General features: G+C 47.9%; 1 protein-coding gene across 1 annotated transcript in view; it reads left to right on the forward strand.

Annotated features, from left to right (window-relative positions):
• fmnl1b (formin-like 1b) overlaps positions 1-25,902 on the forward strand; it is a 57,201-nt gene that overhangs the window by 20,167 nt on the left and 11,132 nt on the right. Inside the window, exons 2-10 of the mRNA XM_056430356.1 lie at positions 13,548-13,631; positions 13,810-13,893; positions 14,535-14,608; positions 15,546-15,629; positions 15,712-15,849; positions 16,029-16,137; positions 21,108-21,184; positions 21,783-21,876; positions 25,165-25,239. Of these exons, the coding sequence (XP_056286331.1) occupies positions 13,554-13,631; positions 13,810-13,893; positions 14,535-14,608; positions 15,546-15,629; positions 15,712-15,849; positions 16,029-16,137; positions 21,108-21,184; positions 21,783-21,876; positions 25,165-25,239 (813 nt within the window). The 5' untranslated portion in view covers positions 13,548-13,553. The remainder of the gene's footprint in view (positions 1-13,547; positions 13,632-13,809; positions 13,894-14,534; positions 14,609-15,545; positions 15,630-15,711; positions 15,850-16,028; positions 16,138-21,107; positions 21,185-21,782; positions 21,877-25,164; positions 25,240-25,902) is intronic.

The following is a 25,902-nucleotide window of genomic DNA, read 5'->3' on the forward strand; positions in this document are numbered from 1 at the left end:
AGGTACACACAGGTACACACAGGTACACAGGTACACACACACACAGGTATACACAGGTACACACACACACAGGTACACACAGGTACACACAGGTACACACACAGGTACACACAGGTACACACAGGTACACACAGGTACACACAGGTACACACAGGTACACACAGGTACACACAGGTACACACAGGTACACAGATACACACAGGTACACAGGTACACAGGCACACACACAGGTACACACAAGTACACACAGGTAGACAGGTACACACAGGTACACACAGGTACACACACAGGTACACACAGGTACACACACAGGTACACTCAGGTACACACACAGGTACTCAGGTACACACAGGTACACACTCAGGTATACTCAGGTACACACAGGCACACAGGTACACAGGTACACACAGGTACACACAGGTACACACAGGTACACACAGGTACACACAGGTACACACAGGTACACACAGGTACACACAGGTACACACAGGTACACACAGGTACACACAGGTCAACACAGATACACACAGGTACACACAGGTACACACAGGTACACACAGGTACACACAGGTACACACAGGTACACAGGTATGCACAGGTACACAGGTACACACAGGTACAGGTACACAGGTACACAGGTACACACAGGTACACACACAGGTACACAGGTACACACAGGTACACATACACACAGGTACAGGTACACACACACAGGTACACACAGGTACACACAGATACACACAGGTACACACAGGTACACAGGTACACACAGGTACACACAGGTAGACACAGGTACACACACAGGTACACACAGGTACACACAGGTACACACAGGTACACACAGGTACACACAGGTACACACAGGTAGACACAGGTACACACAGGTACACAGGTACACACAGGTACACACAGGTACACACACAGGTACACACAGGTACACACACAGGTACGCACAGGTACACAGGTAGACACAGGTACGCACAGGTACACAGGTACACAGGTACACAGGTACAGGTACACACAGGTACACACAGGTACACACAGGTACACACAGGTACACACAGGTACACACAGGTACACACAGGTACACACACAGGTACACACAGGTACACACACAGGTACACAGGTACACACACAGGTACACAGGTCACAGGTACACACAGGTACACACAGGTACACACAGGTACACACACAGGTACACAGGTACACACAGGTACACAGGTACACAGGTCGACACAGGTACACACAGGTACACACAGGTACACACACAGGTACACACAGGTACACACACAGGTACACACAGGTACACACAGGTACACACACAGGTACACACACAGGTACACACAGGTACACACAGGTACACACAGGTACACACAGGTACACACAGGTACACACACAGGTACACAGGTACACACAGGTACACACACAGGTACACACAGGTACACACATGTACACACAGGTACACACACAGGTACACACAGGTACGCACAGGTAGACACAGGTACACACAGGTAGACACAGGTACACACAGGTACACACACACAGGTACACAGGTACACACAGGTACACACAGGTACACACAGGTGCACACAGGTACACACACAGGTACACACACAGGTACAGGCACACAGGTACACAGGTACACACAGGTACACAGGTACACACAGGTACACACAGGTACACACAGGTACACACAGGTACACACAGGTACACACAGGTACACACAGGTACACACACAGGTACACACAGGTACACACAGGTACACACAGGTACACACAGGTACACACAGGTACACAGGTAGACACAGGCACAGGTACACAGGTAGACACAGGTACACACAGGTACACACACAGGTACACACACAGGTACACAGGTACACACACAGGTACACACAGGTACACACAGGTACACACAGGTACACAGGTACACACACAGGTACACAGGGACACACAGGTACAGGTACACACAGGTACACACAGGTACACATACACACAGGTACACACAGGTACACACAGGTACAGGTACACATACACACAGGTACACATACACACAGGTACAGGTACACAAAGGTACACATACACACAGGTACAACACAGGTACAGGTACACACAGGCACACATACACACAGGTACACACAGGTACACACAGGTACACATACACACAGGTACACATACACACAGGTACACACAGGTACACACAGGTACACACAGGTACACACAGGTACACACACAGGTACACACAGGTACACACAGGTACACATACACACAGGTACAGGTACACACAGGTACACATACACACAGGTACACATACACACAGGTACAGGTACACACAGGTACACATACACACAGGTACACAACAGGTACACACAGGTACACACACAGGTACACACAGGTACACACAGGTACACACACAGGTACACACAGGTGCACACAGGTACACAGGTACACATACACACAGGCACACATACACACAGGTACACATACACACAGGTACACACAGGTACACACAGGTACACACAGGTACACATACACACAGGTACACATACACAGGTACACAGGTACACACAGGTACACACAGGTACACATACACACAGGTACACAAAGGTACAGGTACACAAAGGTACAGGTACACATACACACAGGCACAGGTACACATACACACAGGTACAGGTACACACAGGTACACATACACACAGGTACACATACACACAGGTACACAGGTACACACAGGTACACATACACACAGATACACACAGGTACAGGTACACACAGGTACACAGGTACACAGGTACACACACACAGGTACACACACAGGTACACACAGGTACACACAGGTACACAGGTACACACAGGTACACAGGTACACACAGGTCACAGGTACACACAGGTACACACAGGTACACAGGTACACAGGTACACACCTACACAGGTACACAGGTACACACCTACACAGGTACACAGGTACACACCTACACAGGTACACACAGGTACACACACACAGGTATACACAGGTACACACACAGGTACACACACACAGGTACACACAGGTACACACACACAGGTACACAGGTAGACACAGGTACACACAGGTACACACAGGTAGACAGGTACACACAGGTACACACAGGTACACACAGGTACACACAGGTAGACAGGTACACACATGTACACACAGGTAGACAGGTTCACACAGGTACACACAGGTACACACAGGTAGACACAGGTACACACAGGTACACACACAGGTACACACACAGGTACACACACAGGTACACACAGGTAGACACAGGTACACACAGGTACACACAGGTACACACAGGTACACACAGGTACACACACAGGTACACACAGGTACACACACAGGTACACACACACACACAGGTACACACAGGTACACACAGGTACACACAGGTACACACACAGGTACACACAGGTACACACAGGTACACACACAGGTACACACAGGTACACACAGGTACACACAGGTACACACACAGGTACACACACAGGTACACACACAGGTACACACAGGTACACACACAGGTACACACACAGGTACACACAGGTACACACAGGTACACAGGTATACACAGGTACACACACAGGTACACACACACACAGGTACACACAGGTACACAGGTACACACAGGTACACACAGGTACACACAGGTACACACAGGTACACACAGGTACACACACAGGTACACACAGGTACACACAGGTACACACAGGTACACAGGTACACACAGGTACACACAGGTACACACAGGTACACACACAGGTACACACAGGTACACACAGGTACACACAGGTACACACAGGTACACACACAGGTACACACAGGTACACACAGGTACACACAGGTACACAGGTACACAGGTACACAAGGTACACAGGCACACAGGTACACAGGTACACAGGTACACACAGGTACACACAGGTACACAGGTACACACAGGTACACACAGGTACACACAGGTACACAGGTACACAGGTACACAGGCACACAGGTACACACATGTACACACAGGTACACAGGTACACACACAGGTACGCACAGGTACGCACAGGTACGCACAGGTACACACAGGTACACACAGGTACACACAGGTACACACACAGGTACGCACAGGTAGACACAGGTACACAGGCACACAGATACACACAGGTACACGCAGGTACACAGGTACGCACAGGTACACACAGGTACACACAGGTACACACAGGTACACACAGGTACACACAGGTACACAGGTACACACAGGTACACACAGGTACACACAGGTACACAGGCACACACACACATATACACACAGGTACACACACAGGTACACACAGGTACACAGGTACACACACAGGTACACACAGGTACACACACAGGTACACACAGGTACACACAGGTACACACACAGGTACACACAGGTACACACACAGGTACACACAGGTACACACAGGTACACACACAGGTACACAGGTACACACACAGGTACACACAGACACACACAGGTACACACAGGTACACACAGGTACACACAGGTACACACAGGTACACACACAGGTACACACAGGTACACAGGTACACACAGGTACACACAGGTACACACAGGTACACACAGGTACACACAGGTACACACACAGGTACACACACAGGTACACACACAGGTACACACAGGTACACACACAGGTACACACACAGGTACACACAGGTACACACAGGTACACACAGGTACACACACAGGTACACACAGGTACACACAGGTACACACAGGTACACACAGGTACACACAGGTACACACAGGTACACACAGGTACACACAGGTACACACAGGTACACACAGGTACACACACAGGTACACACAGGTACACACAGGTACACACACAGGTACACACAAGTACACACAGGTACACACAGGTACGCACAGGTAGACACAGGTACACACAGGTACACACAGGTACACACAGGTACACACAGGTACACACAGGTACACACACAGGTACACAGGTACACACAGGTACACACACAGGTACACAGACAGGTACACACACAGGTACACACACAGGTAGACACAGGTACACACAGGTACACACACAGGTACACACAGGTACACACACAGGTACACACACAGGTACACACACAGGTACACACAGGTACACACAGGTACACAGGTACACACACAGGTACACACAGGTACACACAGGTACACACAGGTACACACAGGTACACACAGGTACACACACAGGTACACACAGGTACACACACAGGTACACACACAGGTACACACACAGGTACACACAGGTACACACACAGGTACACAGGTACACACAGGTACACACAGGTACACACAGGTACACACAGGTACACACAGGTACACATACACACAGGTACACATACACACAGGTACACACACAGGTACACACACAGGTACACACAGGTACACACAGGTACACAGGTACACACAGGTACACAGGTACACACACAGGTACACACAGGTACACACAGGTACACACAGGTACACACAGGTACACACAGGTACACAGATACACAGGTACACACACAGGTACACACAGGTACACACAGGTACACACACAGGTACACACAGGTACACACAGGTACACACAGGTACACACAGGTACACACAGGTAGACACAGGTACACACACACAGGTACACACAGGTACACACAGGTACACACAGGTACACACAGGTACACACAGGTCCACACACACAGGTACACACACACAGGCACACAGGTATACACAGGTACACACACACAGGTATACACAGGTATACACAGGTACACACACACAGGTACACACAGGTACACACAGGTACACAGGTACACACAGGTACACACAGGTACACACACAGGTACACACAGGTACACACAGGTACACACAGGTACACACATGTACACACAGGTACACACAGGTACACACATGTACACACAGGTACACACACAGGTACACACAGGTACACACAGGTACACACAGGTACACACAGGTACACACAGGTACACACAGGTACACACAGGTACACACAGGTACACACACAGGTACACACAGGTACACACAGGTACACACAGGTACACACAGGTACACACACACAGGTACACACAGGTACACACAGGTACACACACAGGTACACACAGGTACACACAGGTACACACAGGTACACACAGGTACACACACAGGTACACACACAGGTACACACAGGTACACACAGGTACACACAGGTACACAGGTACACACACAGGTACACACAGGTAGACACATGTACACACAGGTACACACACAGGTACACACACAGGTAGACACAGGTACACACAGGTACACACAGGTACACACAGGTACACACAGGTACACACAGGTACACACACAGGTACACACACAGGTACACACAGGTACACACAGGTACACACAGGTACACACAGGTACACACAGGTACACACAGGTACACACAGGTACACACAGGTACACACAGGTACACACAGGTACACACACAGGTACACACAGGTACACACAGGTACACACAGGTACACACAGGTACACACACAGGTACACACACAGGTACACACACAGGTACACACAGGTACACAGGTACACACAGGTACACACAGGTACACACAGGTACACACACAGGTACACACACAGGTACACACAGGTACACACAGGTACACACAGGTACACACAGGTACACACACAGGTACACACAGGTACACAGGTACACAGGCACACAGGTACACACAGGTACACACAGGTGCACACACAGGTACACAGGTACACAGGTACACAGGTACACACCTACACAGGTACACACACAGGTACACACAGGTACACACAGGTACACAGGTACACACAGGTACACACACAGGTACACACAGGTACACACAGGTACACACAGGTACACACAGGTACACACAGGTACACACAGGTACACACAGGTACACACAGGTAGACACAGGTACACACAGGTACACACAGGTACACACAGGTACACACAGGTACACACAGGTACACACAGGTACACACAGGTACACACAGGTACACACAGGTACACACACAGGTACACACAGGTACACACAGGTACACACAGGTACACACACAGGTACACACAGGTACACACAGGTACACACACAGGTACACACAGGTACACACAGGTACACACAGGTACACACAGGTACACACACAGGTACACACACAGGTACACACAGGTACACACAGGTACACACACAGGTACACACACAGGTACACACACATGTACACACAGGTACACACACAGGTACACACAGGTACACACAGGTACACAGGTACACACAGGTACACACAGGTACACACAGGTACACACACAGGTACACACAGGTACACACACAGGTACACACAGGTACACACAGGTACACAGGTACACACAGGTACACACAGGTACACACACACAGGTACACACAGGTACACACACAGGTACACACAGGTACACACAGGTACACACAGGTACACACAGGTACACACAGGTACACACACAGGTACACACAGGTACACACAGGCACACATACACACAGGTACAGGTACACACACAGGTACACAGGTACACACAGGTACACACAGGTGGTACACACACAGGTACACACAGGTACACACAGGTACACAGGTACACACAGGTACACACACAGGTACACACAGGTACACACAGGTACACACAGGTACACACAGGTACACACACAGGTACACACAGGTACACACACAGGTACACACAGGTACACACACAGGTACACACAGGTACACACAGGTACACACAGGTACACAGGTACACACACAGGTACACACACAGGTACACACAGGTACACACACAGGTACACACACAGGTACACACAGGTACACACAGGTACACACACAGGTACACACAGGTACACACAGGTACACACAGGTACACACACAGGTACACACAGGTACACAGGTACACACAGGTACGCACAGGTAGACACAGGTACACACAGGTACACACACAGGTACACAGGTACACAGGCACACATACACACAGATACACACAGGTACAGGTACACACAGGCACACATACACACAGGTACACACAGGTACAGGTACACATACACACAGGTACACATACACACAGGTACAGGTACACAAAGGTACACATACAGGTACACACACAGGTACACAGGTACACACACAGGTACACACATGTACACACAGGTACACACATGTACACACAGGTACACACAGGTACACAGGCACAGGTACACAGGCACACAGGTACACAGGTACACAGGTACACACAGGTACACACAGGTACACAGGTACACACACAGGTACACACAGGTACACAGGCACACAGGTACACAGGTACACACACACGCACACAGGTACACACAGGTACACACAGGTACACACAGGTACACACAGGTACACACAGGTACACACAGGTACACACAGGTACACACAGGTACACAAGTACACAGGTACACACCTACACAGGTACACACCTACACAGGTACACACCTACACAGGTACACAAGTACACAGGTACACACAGGTACACACAGGTACACACAGATACACACAGGTACACACAGGTACACAGGTACACAGGTAGACAGGTACACACAGGTACACACAGGTACACAAAGGTACACATACACACAGATACACACAGGTACAGGTACACACAGGTACACATACACACAGATACACAGGTACACACAGGTACACACAGGTACACACAGGTACACACACAGGTACACACAGGTACACACACAGGTACACACAGGTACACACACAGGTACACAGGCACACAGGTACACACAGGTACACACAGGTACACACAGGTACACATACACACAGGTACACACAGGTACACAGGCACACAGGTACACAGGTACACACAGGTACACAGGTACAGGTACACACAGGTACACATACACATAGGCACACATACACACAGGTACACATACACACAGGTACAGGTACACATACACACAGGTACACACACAGGTACACACAGGTACACAGGTACACACAGGCACACAGGTACACACATGTACACACAGGTACACAGGTACACAGGTACACATACACAGGTACACACAGGTACACATACACACAGTTACACATACACACAGGTACACATACACACAGGTACACACAGGTACAGGTACAGGTACACATACACACAGGTACACACAGGTACACACAGGTACACAGGTACACACAGGTACACACAGGCACACAGGTACACAGGTACACAGGTACACAGGCACACAGGTACACAGGTACACAGGTACACAGGTACACCAGGTACACACAGGTACACAGGTACACACAGGTACAGGCACACAGGTAGACACAGGTACACACACAGGTACACACAGGTACACACAGGTACACACAGGTACACACAGGTAGACACAGGTACACACACAGGTGTACACATATGTACACACAGGTAGACACAGGTACACACAGGTACACACAGGTACACACAGGTACACACAGGTAGACACAGGTACACACACAGGTACACACACAGGTACACACAGGTACACACACAGGTACACACAGGTACACACACAGGTACACACAGGTACACACAGGTACACACACAGGTACACACACATTACACACAGGTACACAGGTACACACACAGGTACACACACAGGTACACACAGGTACACACAGATACACAGGTACACAGGCACACAGGTAGACACAGGTACACACAGGTACACACACAGGTACACACAGGTACACACAGGTACACACAGGTACACAGGTACACAGGTACACACAGGTACAGGTACACAGGTACACACAGGTACACACAGGTACACACAGGTACACAAAGGTACAGGTACACATACACACAGGTACACACAGGTACACACACAGGTACACACAGGTACACATACACACAGGTACACACAGGTACACATACACACAGGTACACACAGGTACACATACACACAGGTACACACACAGGTACACACAGGTACACAGGTACACAGGTACACACAGGTACACAGATACACACAGGTACACACAGATACACACAGATACACACAGGTACACACAGGTACACACAGGTACACACAGGTCAACACAGATACACACAGGTACACACAGGTAGACACAGATACACACAGGTACACACAGGTACACACAGGTACACACAGGTACACACAGGTACAGGTACACACAGGCACACATACACACAGGTACACAGGTACACACAGGTACACAGGTACACAGGTACACAGGTACACTAGGTACACAGGTACACAGGTACACAGGTACACAAGGTACACAGGTACACAGGTACACACAGGTACATCAGGTACACAAGGTACACAGGTACACAGGTACACAAGGTACACAGGTACACAGGTACATCAGGTACACAGGTACATCAGGTACAGGTACATCAGGTACACAGGTACACAGGTACACAGGTACACACAGGTACACAGGTACACAGGTACACAGGTACACAGGTACATCAGGTACACAGGTACATCAGGTACACAGGTACATCAGGTACACAGGTACACAGGTACACAGGTACACAGGTACACAGGTACATCAGGTACACAGGTACACAGGTACACAGGTACACAGGTACACAAGAGGCCTTATACTGGAGCTTTAGCACTAGGCTGTAGAAGAATGAACGGGGGAGGGGGATATGGTGAATTTAATTAATTCAATTTTATTTATTTTATTTATTTTATTTTATTTATTTTATTTATTTTATTTATTTCATTTATTTCATTTATTTCATTTATTTAATTTATTTTATTTATTTTATTTATTTTATTTATTTCATTTATTTATTTTTATTTGAAGGATACGCCCCAAAATGAGAACATTATTATATAACGTAATTTTATAAACTATATTATTGGTGACGATCCTGAAGCTGTTCACACCTTGAAGTCTTCCAGCCGTACATCGGAGGCAGTGAGACATCGTGTCGCTCATCTCTCCGGAGGATGAAATTTAACGTACGTTTTATCGACTCGAGCCGCTGACTCACCGGCGACCTGCGTTCCACGGAACTGGATTTTCTGGTCACTGACGTTTCAACATGAGGCCGGCTGCATTCCTCTGGCTGAGGAGCAATAAACAACATAAAGATTAGAGATTAAAGATGTGAACACGTGAAGACGAAAAGATTAAAGACGTGAACACGTAAAGACGTAAAGATTAAAGACGTAAAGACGTAAAGATTAAAGACGTAAAGATTAAAGACGTAAAGATTAAAGACGTAAAGACGCAAAGACATAAGGACGTGAAGACATAAAGATCAAAAGACGTAAAGACGAAAAGATTAAAGACGTGAGCACGTAAAGACGTAAAGATTAAAGACGTAAAGACGCAAAGACGTAAGGATGTGAAGACATAAAGATCAAAAGACGTAAAGACGAAAAGATTAAAGACGTGAAAACGGAAAGACGTAAAGATTAAAGATGTAAAGAGAGAAAGATCAAAAGACGTAGAGACGTAAAGACGCAAAGATGCAAAGTCGTAAAAACGCAAAGACGAAAAGTGGTAGATGTGTAAACGTTACGACTTTACGACGTTACGGCTTGGAGCCTTCTTCAGTCTGAGTCGTCACATTGAAAAGTGGTTGTCTGAGCTGTTGACAGTTGGCCAATGAGCTTTGAGCTGTGACGGACATGTGACACAGCGTTTCTGAAAGAAAACAAAGAAACACATCAAAATGGAGTCAGAACGTTAAAGTTCACGAACTTCTGGTCAAAATACTTTCATTCTTTTAATGTTCATCACTCAGAGTGAAGCTGCTGCAGCCGACCAGACATCCCAGAAACCAGCCTCTGCTTTTGCATGCAGGCAGCTGTTTGCATATGAAGCCTTAACTTACACACACACACACACACACACACACACACACACACACACACACACACACACACACACACACACACTCACACTCTACACTAAAATCTCCTGTTCTTTGGAGAAGAAACTCTGTCTGCATACAAACCAGCCAGTAAAAGTGAGAGATGCTGCAAACTGGCCCAAAGTGTGTGTGTGTGGGGGGGGGGGGGGGGGGTAGTCTGGAACCACTGCAGTGTTTTCAAACTGAGAGAATCGATATCAGTGCTGCGATGTTTGTGACGCCCCCCCCCCCCTCCTCCAGTGTTTGACATAACATTTTACATATTTCCCAACGAACGAAGGATTTATAAATCTGTGTTTGTGTAACGAAGAAAACATCGACACATGAATGATCAGAATATATATCAAATATCTATTAAAGCTGCATTCTCTCTCCTGACCACCAGGGGGAGACTTCTCTGGTTGTATAGAAGTCTATGCTTTACACACTGTCGCCGTGACAACCTGCACAATAACCTCCTCAGTGTGTTCAAGGATTACGAAATGCCTCCAACTCTGTTTCAAAATGCAGATTTAGGTGATTGGAGCGTAAAGCCGGCGCCCTTCACCCCGGCTACGGCGCTCCAGAGGCGGGGCTCTGGAGGCGGGGCTTGCTGTGTCTTCTCTTTCAACGCGGCGTCGTGTAGATGAATGATCGCCGCTCCGCCCTCTCCCGTTTCCATCGCTGTGAAACCGCGTTTCATTGGGCAGGAACAATGTCGCCCCCTGGTGGTCAGGAGAGAGAATGCAGCTTTAACACATGAAGCATAGACTTCTATACAACCAGAGGAGTCGCCCCCTGGTGGTCAGGAGAGAGAATGCAGCTTTAACACATGAAGCATAGACTTCTATACAACCAGAGAAGTCGCCCCCTGGTGGTCAGGAGAGAATGCAGCTTTAACATATGAAGCTTGGCTTCTATACAACCATAATGTATATATTTGTAGTCCCTTTTTGGTTTCACTTTAAGTCTCTGAAGCATGAGAGTCAGCTGGTTGTGGGCGGGTCCGTTAGAACCGCCACATATTGATCGTCAGGCTGATCGATCACATTCACATCCCGCCTCTTAGCAACATTGATTAGCATGTGCTCTCTACGTGACCCTGGTCCTGGTCCTGGTCCCGGTCCCGGTCCTGGTCCTGGTCCCGGTCCTGGTCCTGGTCCCGGTCCCGGTCCCGGTCCTGGTCCTGGTCCCGGTCCCGGTCCTGGTCCTGGTCCTGGTCTCTGCACGTCACACGGTAGAAATCTTCACAATGTTGCGACCGCGTCACATTCCTCAGAGTCGCTCTTCATCATCGGGAGGTGTGACGAAGATAAGAGACACGGATTAGACCTGTTATAAAGTGTGTGCGTGTGTGTGTGAGTGTGTGTGTGTGTGTGTGTGTGTGTGAGTGTGAGTGTGTGTGTGTGTGAGTGTGGAACAGTTTGTTCTCATTGTTGCAAACAGAGCAACATTTCTAATGTGTCATTGTTCTTCTCCGTGTCAACCAGAATATATTATATATTATAATCTATTATAATATATTATATATTATGATATATTATCATATATTAAAATATATTATATATTATTATATATTATTATATTTTCTATATTATAATTATTATATATTATTATTATATAATGCGATGCTCCGGTGTTCAGGGCACGATGAATCTCCCTCCAGACAAAGTGAAGCTGCTCAGCCAGTACGACCAGGAGAAGAAGTGGGATCTGATCTGTGACCAGGTGGGTCACGTGACCGGTGGGGGGGAGGCTCATCGAGATCACAGCTCATTTGCATAAAAGATGTTGCGTAATCACACTGTGCAGCACCACAATCAGAGTTACAGAGAGAGTGTGTGTGTTTGTGTGTGTGTGTGTGTGTGTTTGTGTGTGTGTGTGTGTGTTTGTGTGTGTGTTTCAGGAGCGGTTTCAAGTGAAGAATCCACCGTCTGCTTATCTGGAGAAGCTGAAGAGTCACCTGGACCACGGGGGGGTCAGTCGGAAGGTGACATCATTATAATGATCTTTGTGGCAGAGAATGACACACACACTCAAACACTCACACACACACATGCACTCATACACACACACACACACACACACACACACACTCATACACATAAGCAATTTATCCTGCTATTTTCTTAATGAATTTCTTCTTCATTATTTTCCCTATAGTACATGAAGCACATTAAATTAAATGAACAGATAAGTCCATCGTGCTGATTGGTTGAATGTTGATCGGGAGCACGGGGGAGAATTTGAATTGATTTTGATCCTGATGATGCAATCACCAAAGTGGTTCAATAAATATATATATATATATATATATATACATATATATATAAAATATGTATATATATATATTTACATGTATATACTTGTATATATATATGTATTTATATATACATACTGTATATATATATATATATATTGGTTTGGCAGACGTTAAATCTTTCAGTAAATAAAATGACTCGGGTGACATTTTGTATTTAGATGACATCAGTTTGCTACTTTTTGATTTAATTACATCCGTCATGATTTGATTTGATTTGAGAGATCAGGGAGAACTTGTGAGTTCATGGTGATTTTCTTTTCAATGTGATTTCATTTGTTCTCACTGACTTCACATCTCCCCTCGTTCAGTTTAAGCGACGCGTGCAGGAATCCACTCAGACCCTCAGAGAGCTGGAGATCTCCCTGAGGACCAACTCCATCGGGTGAGTCTCCTCTTGGCTCTTGATGCAACTCTTCTGACAGGAGGAGGAACACGGTGGGGTCTCTCAAGGACATTTTAACTAAACTAATGTTTATCTAGGTGTGAATACAATAAATTAAAGCAACACATTATATTGAAAAACTTTTTTAAAATTGCTTTTAATATATATATATATATATATAAATACTTATTTATATATATATACATGTTAACAACTACTTATTTATATATTTAAATTTATATATTAAAGACTAATTATTTATATGTCAAAAATAATTATTTAAGTATATATATATTATTTATATATAAGAAACATTATTTAAGTACACATATATATTTAAAACTAATTATTAATATATTCATATATATATTAAAAACTAATTATTTATATATATATTTATTTTATAAACAATTTTATTTAGTGTATATATATGTTAAAAACTAGTTATTTATATATTTATATAAAAATATATATTTATATATTAAAAACTAATTATTTAAGTATATATATGTATATACATGTATATAAATTATATATAATATATATATACAAATATATATATTATATTTAAACATATTTTAAAAGTTTGTAGTTTTATTATCTTAAAATTGGACTTCAGAAAATAATAATAAAAATATATATAATGATTGTGACTGGAGGTCAATGATTCTCAGGCGTCATAAGAAAAATTCAATTGAGAAAAAAAGAGGATAAAACTGAGCTAGAATAATTTAAAGATGTTCTCGGTAAGACATGTGAAATTAATATGTTAAAAAAGAAGACAACAATAATCTGAATGAATATGACAGTGAAGATGACATGAAGATGCTCCTCCTCTCAACCTGATGCTCCTCCTCTCAATATGACAGTGAAGATGACATGAAGATGCTCCTCCTCTCAACCTGATGCTCCTCCTCTCAACCTCTCCTCCCTGCAGCTGGGCTCAGGAGTTCCTCGACGAGGAGAACCGCGGCCTGGACGTTCTGGTGGACTACCTCTCCTTCGCCCACAGCGCCGTCTCGTAGGTATCCGCCGGGCGTCCTTTTGTCGCGCCGGCCCGAGCCGCCGCCGTCTCTCACGCCGTGTCATGTGACTCTCAGCAGGTACGAGGTGGAGGCGCCGGACCACGGCACGCCGCCCTCAGAGAAGAGCGCGGAGCGCTCGCTGGAGGATCTGAGCAGGAGCGCCAGCAACTCCCCCACGCACAGCGCCTCCAAGGCCGGCAAGGCCTTCACCGTCAGGTACTGACCACCAGGGGGCCAGCATTTGTTCTTCGTAGCTTCTCTAAAGAACTGTCAGGAAATCGTTCTCTAAGGAACCTGGACCTTAGAGTCTAAGGAACCTGGACCTGAAAGGTTCTCTCAGGAACCTGGACCTTAGTGTCTAAGGAACCTGGACCTGACGGTTCTCTCACCTGCAGATTGACCTCTCTCCATCACAGGAGAGGCCAGCGCAGCTCTCGGGCCGCCAGCCAGACGGACGACGTGCACCTCTGTGTCATGTGTCTACGGGCCATCATGAACTACCAGGTACTGACAGCAGTTATTAAACATGTGTTAAAGCTGCATTCTCTCTCCTGACCATCAGAGGGCGACTCTTCATAATAATAATAAGATATTATGTGGTGACCCACATACAGACGGTGAGAGACATTCACCTAAGAGCTACTGTGCCTTTAAGAGTGGCGGGTTATTTAGTCTAGGGCTTCCGTTTCCGGAAGTGGGTTGTTGTCACGCTGCTATCTTGATGCACAAGTATTGTACATGTTATGTGGAGTTGAAGTAAACTACCTCGACTGCAACTACGTCTACTGCCTCGCTGTTTCCTAACTCTACACTGGTGACCCCGTGAGTGAATACGACATGTCCGACAACGAAAACGAAGTCGCCGTGGTTAACGTTCCCGCCGCACCGCCCGCACCGAACGCCGGGGCTAACGACATGGCTAACGTCTACGCCGCTACCGTCAAGTTGCCAGACTTTTGGCAGCATAACCCACGGCCGTGGTTTCAGCACATAGAAGCCCAATTCCAGCTCAGAGGAATAAAGCAGGATGTCACGAAGTACTTCCACGTGGTGGTGGCCGGATGCTTCCGACAGCACGAGCGATGATGCTGCTGGAAGCTCCACCGGCTGCCGGCAAGTACGAAGCACTAAAGACATTCCTTCTGAAACTTTTCGAACTGTCTGAACTGGAGAAGGCGGACCGCCTGCTCTCCCTCAACGGCCTCGGCGACAGCAGGTCGTCGGAGATGATGGAAAAAATGCTAGCCGTGCTAGGATCGGCTGATCCCTCTTTCCTTTTTACGCACATTTTCCTGAGGCAGCTCCCAGTGCCTGTACGCACGGCACTGGCCAGTTCCCCCCTCGCCTCGTCCAAGGACTATCGCGCTCTGGCTGCTGAAGCAGACAGGGTTTTCCTGGCCAACCGGCAGCAGGTTGTCCAGGGCCGGCGCTCGTTAGCGGCTACGGGCGCCGGCCGTGACTGCAAGCTGTTATTCATCGCTGACTCCTTGTCTGGCCGGCGGCTGCTGGTCGACTCGGCGCACAACGCAGCATCCTGCCAGCTCAACCCGTGGACACCATGGCGGTGGACACGGCCCCAGATGGACGCTGCTAACGGCATCGCCCATACGCATTTACGGCACCAGGCAAGTGGAGGTGTGTTTTGGTGGCCGTTTCGCTGGGACTTTGTTGTGGCTGCGGTATCCACGCCTCCTGGGCGCAGATTCCCTCAGTGCTTTCAGCCTGCTGGTGGACGGAACTGCCACCTGATTGATGCCCTTCTTTGCCTCTCGCACTATGTACGCTGGGGGCTGGGCTCTGCCTGTCAAACACGCTGGCCACCGGGACCCGATCAGCGCCTACCGCCCAGTTCCCCGTCCTCACCGCAACGACGTTCTCGACTCCAGTGGCTAAGCATGGCGTGAGCACCATATCACCACCGTGTTCCCCTGTTCACGCCCGGGCCCGCCGCCTTGACTCAGCCAAGCTTGCGATCGCCAGGGGGGAGTTCTCGACCATGGAGCGCCTCGGCATTGTGCGCCGATCAAACAGTCCATGGGCGTCCCCCACACATGGTTACTAAGGCCGACGGGGGTTGGCGCCCGTGCGGCGATTTCCGTCGCCTTAACAATGCCACCGCTGCTGACGGGTACCCCGTCCCGCACATACAGGACTTCTCTGCCCACCTGGCAGGGGCCGTCGTCTTCTCCAAGGTGGACCTGGTGCGGGGATACCACCAGGTGCCAGTCCACCCACAGGATGTCCCAAAGACGGCCGTCATCACGCCTTTGGACTTTTTGAGTTTTTACGTATGCCGTTTGGCCTCAAAGGGGCGGCGCAGACGTTTCAGCGCCTGATGGACTCCGTTCTTCGAGACATGCCTTTTTTGTTTGTTTATTTAGATGACATTCTAGTGGCTAGTGCATCCAGGGAGGATCACATGACTCACCTCCAGCAGCTGTTCGAGCGACTCGGTGGACATGGCCTCATCGTCAACCCAGCTAAGTGCCAGTTTGGCCTGTCGTCCATCACCTTCCTCGGCCACCACATCACTCCGCTGGGAGCCGTCCCCCTTCCCGCCAGGGTGGAGGTCGCAGGTTTCCCCTCGCCCGCACCGTACAGTCTCTACAGGAGTTTCTGGGCATGGTGAACTTTACAACCGCTTTCCCATGCTGCCCACCTCATGCGCCCTATGTACGAGGCCCTGCGGGGAAAGCTGCCCAAGGATGGGTTGGACTGGTCCTCGGAGATGGACATAGCCTTCACTGTGGCCAAGGCCGCGCTGGCCGATGCTGCTCTGCTGGCGCACCCATCTCCCGCTGCCCCCATCGCCCTCACCACGGACGCCTCTGACTACGCGGTGGGGGCGGTGTGCGAGCAGTGGGTGGGGGGTGCCTGGCAGCCGCTGGCGTTCTTCAGCAAACAGCTCCGTGAAAACGAGCGCAAATACAGCACCTTTGACAGGGAACTGCTGGGACTTTTCCTTGCCACCAGACACTTTAGGTTCTTGTTGGAGGGCAGGCGTTTCACTGCGTTCGTGGATCACAAGCCGCTGACGTTCTCCATGGCCAAGACCGCGGAACCGTGGTCGGGCGCCAGCAGCCAGCTCTCGCGATTTCCGAGTTCACCACGGACATCCAGCACGTGTCGGGCAAGGACAACTTTGTCGCCGACTGCCTCTCTCGGTGGTCGCGGGTCCGTCCACTTGGGGACTATGCGCTATGGCGGCGGACCAAGCCACGGACTCAGACATTCAAGCCTTCCGGTCGGCTCCTACTGCACTACGGCTGGAGGACGTGGTGTTCGACACAGCCGACGCCACCCTCCTCTGCGACACCTCTACCGGTCAACCGCGCCCGCTGGTGCCTGCTGCCTGGCGGTGGCGGGTTTTCGACACCATCCACGGCCTTTCCCACCCTGGGGTGAAGGCCTCGACTAAGCTGGTGGGCGTCAGGTTTGTTTGGCCTGGTCTCCAGAAGGACGTTAGAGCCTGGGCTGGCTCTTGCGTTGCGTGCCAGCGTGCTAAGGTGCACCGCCATACAAAGGCCCCTTTGGCACCGTTTGTGGTGCCGGAGAGGCGCTTCGACCACGTAAATGTGGACCTGGTGGGCCCCCTGCCCCCCTCCCGCGGATATACTTACCTTCTCACCATGGTGGACAGGACCACCAGGTGGCCGGAAGCTGTCCCCCTGTCCTCCACTACAGCAGCGGAGGTCGCCGGGCATTCATCGGGGCTGGGTGGCCCGCTTTGGCACACCGGGTGACATCACGTGCGACCGGGGCCCCCAGTTCACCTCGGAGCTCTGGACTACAGTTGCTGAGCACCTGGGGGTGAAGATTCACCGTACTACGGCGCATAATCCGCAGGCTAATGGACTTTGTGAGAGGTTCCATCGTGACATGAAGGCTGCTCTGCGCGGCCTTCTTACGGCGCCGACTGGATTGACCGCTCAGGTCGTGCCTGGTCTCCGCTCTGCCCCAAGAAGACCTCCAGGCCTCGTCCGCCGAGCTGGTATACGGCCAGCCCTCGCGGTCCCGGGAGTTTCTGCCGGACGCGACTGCTCCCTGGTCCGCCTCTCACCGGACTGTGTCCCGGGCGTCGCCGATGCCTTGCCGGTCCCGACGACTCGCCACTGCCTCCCCCAGTCCTATGTCCCCAGGGACCTGCCAGCGGCGAGGTATGTCTTCATTCGACATGACAGCCATCGGTCTCCGCTGCAGACCCCCCACGACGGCCCTTCCGTGTCCTGGAAGCGGGCGCTAAGAACTTTGTTGTGGATGGGGGCAGGCCAGAGAGAGTCGCCATCGACCGTCTCAAGCCTGCTCATTTAGACATTGATGAGCCCGTCCAGTTGGCCCTGCCTCCCCACGCCGGGCGCCTGTTTCAGCCCCGCCCCCTGCCCCCACCTCTGTCCCTGCCCCCGCCCCACCTGTGTTCCCTGCTGCGGAGCGCAGCCGTTTCGGCCGTTTGGTCCGCCCGCCACGTTGACTTTGCCTTTTTGAGTCAGACTCTGTTCACTGACTTTTGTCTATTGCACTTTTGGTTTGGTTGACTTTGCCTTTTTGAGTCAGACTCTGTTCACTGACTTTTGTCTATTGCACTTTTGGTTTGGTGAATTCTGGGGGGGCCTGTGTGGTGACCCACATACAGACGGTGAGAGACATTCACCTAAGAGCTACTGTGCCTTTAAGAGTGGCGGGTTATTTAGTCTAGGGCTTCCGTTTCCGGAAGTGGGTTGTTGTCACGCTGCTATCTTGATGCACAAGTATTGTACATGTTATGTGGAGTTGAAGTAAACTACCTCGACTGCAACTACGTCTACTGCCTCGCTGTTTCCTAACTCTACAATTACACATTTTTACTTTTACTTTCTTGATCATATTTTGTATCTATTCGACATGAAACTAAACTATGTGAAGCGAAACAAGTTAAGTAAACAAATAAAAGTGATTTACGTTCTCTAATTTGACATAAATCCAAATTAAGAGGTGCTAAATATTATTACTTTACATTATAAACAATATCATTCTTTAGTCTTTATTATTTCACATTTAAAAGAGTTGTTGAAATTCATACTGTTTGTCATTAAGAAGGAAAATATGATAAAGAGATACTAAACGAAATTATTATTAATTCTTGAATCAAATAAAAAAATATAAATAAAGTTATAACTTAAAAAATGGGTTGAAAAGTAAAAGAAACATGTATTATTACTTTAAATATTTCAGCTAATATCTAATTATTTGACAAAATATTAAAAGAACTTGGTTTATATCATGTTTATACTTTATATTTTTATTCAGAAATAAAATCACAAGGATCATTTTCTGTCTAAAAATATTGTTTTCTTTTTCATGGCAGAATTTTACTTTTAATTCGAAGATTAAAAAAATAAAATTGATATGATTACAGTCAGTGTGTGTGTGTGTGTGTGTGTGTGTGTGTGTGTGTGTGTGTGTGTGTGTGTGTGTGTTTGTGTGTTTGTGTGTGTCAGTCTGGGTTCAACCAGGTGATGAAGCATCCCCGCTGCGTCAACGAGATCACGCTCAGTCTCAACAACCGGAACCCGAGGTACACCAACCCTCGGCCGAGAGGGTTATCGTTTTAATCTGCTGCCCCCCCCAGGTCCTGTCTTCCAGGTCACTGAAGGGCCAGAGAAGATTGCCGACCCTCCCCCCCCCCTGGACACTCCCTCTTGTCCCCTCCCGGGAGGAGGGAGCATCCCATCGCCATCACCACCTCCGCCCACCAATAGCTTTTTTCCGGCGGTCGGGTCGGCTCATCATGGGACTGGGACCTGACTGGACCCACCCCTTCTTCCACCCTCCTCTCTCCTCCTTCTTCTCTCTCCTTCTCCTTCCTCCTCCCCCCTCCTCCTCCCTCTCCCTCCTCCTCCTCCCTCCTTGTGTTGATGTTTGTGTGTCATGTCCCAAAAAAAACACCACAAAAAAAAAAAAAAAAATGTGTGTAAAACATTCATTCTTTCTGATTCTGATGTGTTTCTGATTCTGATTCTGATTTATATATTAGATTTTATATATATATATATGTATATATATATACATATATATATTATATATATGTTTATTGTTATGTTTTTATATATATATAATATCTGACGTGAGCTCATGAAGTTCTGAGGACTAAATGCACCCTTCCTGCTCCTCAGGACAAAAGCTCTGGTTCTGGAGCTGCTGGCGGCCGTGTGCCTGGTGAGAGGCGGTCATGACATCATCCTCTCCGCCTTCGACAGCTTCAAAGAGGTTCTTTAGACTCCTACTACCCACCCACTCCCTCCCCCTCCCCCGTCCGTCCGTCCGTCCGTCAGCTGCCCGGCCCAGTAGTCCCGCCCCCCTGAAGAGGCCTACGTAGATATGTGGAACACTTGTTGAGTCGACCTCTGACCTCCTCGGCAGCAACTGTTCATCCGACGCAGACGGACCTGAACCAGGAGGCTCTATTATTAGTGATGTCTGGAGGGTTTGAAACCTGCCCAGCAACAAGGAAGTCTGAATTCAGATCCTCTTCATTATTATTATTGGAGATGCACTTAAAACCATAACCAACACTACCACTTTAGTCCACAGGGGGCGCCAGAACCAACACTACCACTTTAGTCCACAGGGGGCGCCAGAACCAACACTACAACTTTAGACCACAGGGGGCGCCAGAACCAACACTACCACTTTAGTCCACAGGGGGCGCCAGAACCAACACTACCACTTTAGTCCACAAGGGGCGCCAGAACCAACACTACCACTTTAGTCCACAGGGGGCGCCAGAACCAACACTACCACTTTAGACCACAGGGGGCGCCAGAACCAACACTACCACTTCAGTCCACAGGGGGCGCCAGAACCAACACTACCACTTTAGTCCACAGGGGGCACCAGAACCAACACTACCACTTTAGTCCACAGGGAGCATCAGAAACAACACTACCACTTTAGTCCACAGGGGGCGCCAGAACCAACACTACCACTTTAGTCCACAGGGGGCGCCAGAACCAACACTACCACTTTAGTCCACAGGGGGCGCCAGAACCAACACTACCACTTTAGTCCACAGGGGGCATCAGAACCAACACTACCACTTTAGTCCACAGGGGGCGCCAGAACCAACACTACCACTTTAGTCCACAGGGGGCATCAGAACCAACACTACCACTTTAGTCCACAGGGGGCGCCAGAACCAACACTACCACTTTAGTCCACAGGGGGCGCCAGAACCAACACTACCACTTTAGACCACAGGGGGCAGCAGAACCACCACTACCACTTTAGTCCACAGGGGGCGCCAGAACCAACACTACCACTTTAGTCCACAGGGGGCGCCAGAACCAACACTACCACTTTAGTCCACAGGGGGCATCAGAACCAACACTACCACTTTAGTCCACAGGGGGCGCCAGAACCAACACTACCACTTTAGTCCACAGGGGCGCCAGAACCAACACTACCACTTTAGTCCACAGGGGGCGCCAGAACCAACACTACCACTTTAGTCCACAGGGGGCATCAGAAACAACACTACCACTTTAGTCCACAGGGGGCGCCAGAACCAACACTACCACTTTAGTCCACAGGGGGCATCAGAACCAACACTACCACTTTAGTCCACAGGGGGCGCCAGAACCAACACTACCACTTTAATCCACAGGGGGCACCAGAACCAACACTACCACTTTAATCCACAGGGTGCACCAGAACCAACACTACCACTTTAGTCCACAGGGGGGCAGCAGAACCAACACTACCACTTTAGTCCACAGGGGGAACCAGAACCAACACTACAACTTTAGTCCACAGGGGGCTGCAGAACCAACACTACCACTTTAGTCCACAGGGGGCAGCAGAAACAACACTACCACTTTAGTCCACAGGGGGCGCCAGAACCAACACTACCACTTTAGTCCACAGGGGGCACCAGAACCAACACTACCACTTTAGTCCACAGGGGGCAGCAGAACCAACACTACCACTTTAGTCCACAGCGGGAACCAGAACCAACACTACAACTTTAGTCCACAGGGGGCTGCAGAACCAACACTACCACTTTAGTCCACAGGGGGCAGCAGAACCAACACTACCACTTTAGTCCACAGGGGGCGCCAGAACCAACACTACCACTTTAGTCCACAGGGGGCAGCAGAACCACCACTACCACTTTAGTCCACAGGGGGCACCAGAACCAACACTACCACTTTAATCCACAGGGGGCACCAGAACCAACACTACCACTTTAATCCACAGGGGGCACCAGAACCAACACTACCACTTTAGTCCACAGGGGGCACCAGAACCAACACTACCACTTTAGTCCACAGGGGGCAGCAGAACCAACACTACCACTTTAGTCCACAGCGGGAACCAGAACCAACACTACAACTTTAGTCCACAGGGGGCTGCAGAACCAACACTACCACTTTAGTCCACAGGGGGCAGCAGAACCAACACTACCACTTTAGTCCACAGGGGGCGCCAGAACCAACACTACCACTTTAGTCCACAGGGGGCACCAGAACCAACACTACCACTTTAGTCCACAGGGGGCACCAGAACCAACACTACCACTTTAGTCCACAGGGGCACCAGAACCAACACTACCACTTTAGTCCACAGGGGGCGCCAGAACCAACACTACCACTTTAGTCCACAGGGGGCACCAGAACCAACACTACCACTTTAGTCCACAGGGGGCACCAGAACCAACACTACCACTTTAGATAATAAAGATAATAGATATATTAAAGATAATATTATAATTTTTTTTAAATATAAAATAAAATATAATAAAGTTATTAAAGATAATATTAAAGATTTGCTTTAAATAAATGAATAAAATAAAAGATAATAAAGATAATACTTTTTTTAAATAAATAAAAGATAATAAAGATATTAAAGACAATAAATGAAATAAATTAGTTTAATTCTCGAGAATATTGGCAAAGTAAACATGAAACTTATTGTTGCTCAACTGTGGAGAGAAACGATGGCGGAGGTACAGAAGCAGGATCATGTGTCCCAGCAGCTGAACGTCGGCTTTGTTTTGGCTGTCAGGTCGGATGCATTATGCAGGACATGAGTGGATCGAAAGGGGGCGGAGTCAGAGAGGGGGGTGGGGGTGCTGGTAAAAAACATTGATCATTTAGCCACCGCCTCGTTTGTGTGATGCATAAATAATTAAATCCTGCAGGAAGAAAAGTGAGGCGCTGGTTTTATTGTTGTTTATCGTTTGTTTTTGTCCCTGAAAACTTTACTCCCAACAGACAAACAAACAAACAGAGGCGCTCTCCTCTGTCAACCCTGACCGGATGACCTGGATCACAAGTTTCCATTGTATTGTGTTCCTCTCGTTGTGAGCACACTGCCCCCTTGTGGGCACATGTGGAGACACACCTGAAGGTTATTGTTCATCTCAGAGGACTTCAGCCTGATGCATTTATTTATTTACACATCAAGTTGATTATTAATGATTAATTAGTGATCAGACTGATTCGTTATAATAATTCTGTTGACTCATTGTTGTTGTTGTTATTGTTTTTTCTTCAGGCGTGTGGAGAGAGAAGTCGGTTCGAGAGGCTCATGGAGTATTTTAGCCATGAAGACAGCAACATCGACTTCATGGTGACGAGAACCTCCCTCTGATTTAATAATGACACAGATAATCAAATTATGGTATAATTTGTCTGCTAGGAGCATGTAAAAAAAAAAAAAAATCTATGAAATATTTTTCAGATGATTTTTGTTGTTGGTGTAATACTCTTTCCGACCACAAGAGGCTGTCTGTTTTAATAATTCCTCTTTTTTCGCTGCACAAAAATGCAGATATTAAGTTTTAGCATGTTTTTGTGAAAAAAGATATATTCAACTCAATTTGAATTCAGTTAATTTATATCTATAAATTTTACATATTTGGGCAAATTTAGATAATACTAGATTGGAAAAAGCTAAATTTAAATAATAATAATAAATGTAATAAACATTTATATATTTGATTGTTACATAAAAAAAGTTTTTATTATTATAATTCTTTAAAGGAAATTTAGTTAAAATATATATCTTTTTTAATAACATTTCTTATTATTTAAATTGTACTTTTTCCAATTTACCCAAATATTAAAAATATTTATTTCCTTTTCCACAAAAGCATGCTAAAACACAATATATGCATTAAAACAATATCATTAAGATAACAATACAAATAAATATACACTACCGTTCAAAAGTTTGGGATCACCCAGACAATTTCGTGTTTTCCATGAAAACTCACACTTTTATTTATCAAAT

Source organism: Pseudoliparis swirei, chromosome 13 (assembly GCF_029220125.1).
Source record: "Pseudoliparis swirei isolate HS2019 ecotype Mariana Trench chromosome 13, NWPU_hadal_v1, whole genome shotgun sequence".
In the NCBI taxonomy this organism is placed as follows: domain Eukaryota; kingdom Metazoa; phylum Chordata; class Actinopteri; order Perciformes; family Liparidae; genus Pseudoliparis; species Pseudoliparis swirei.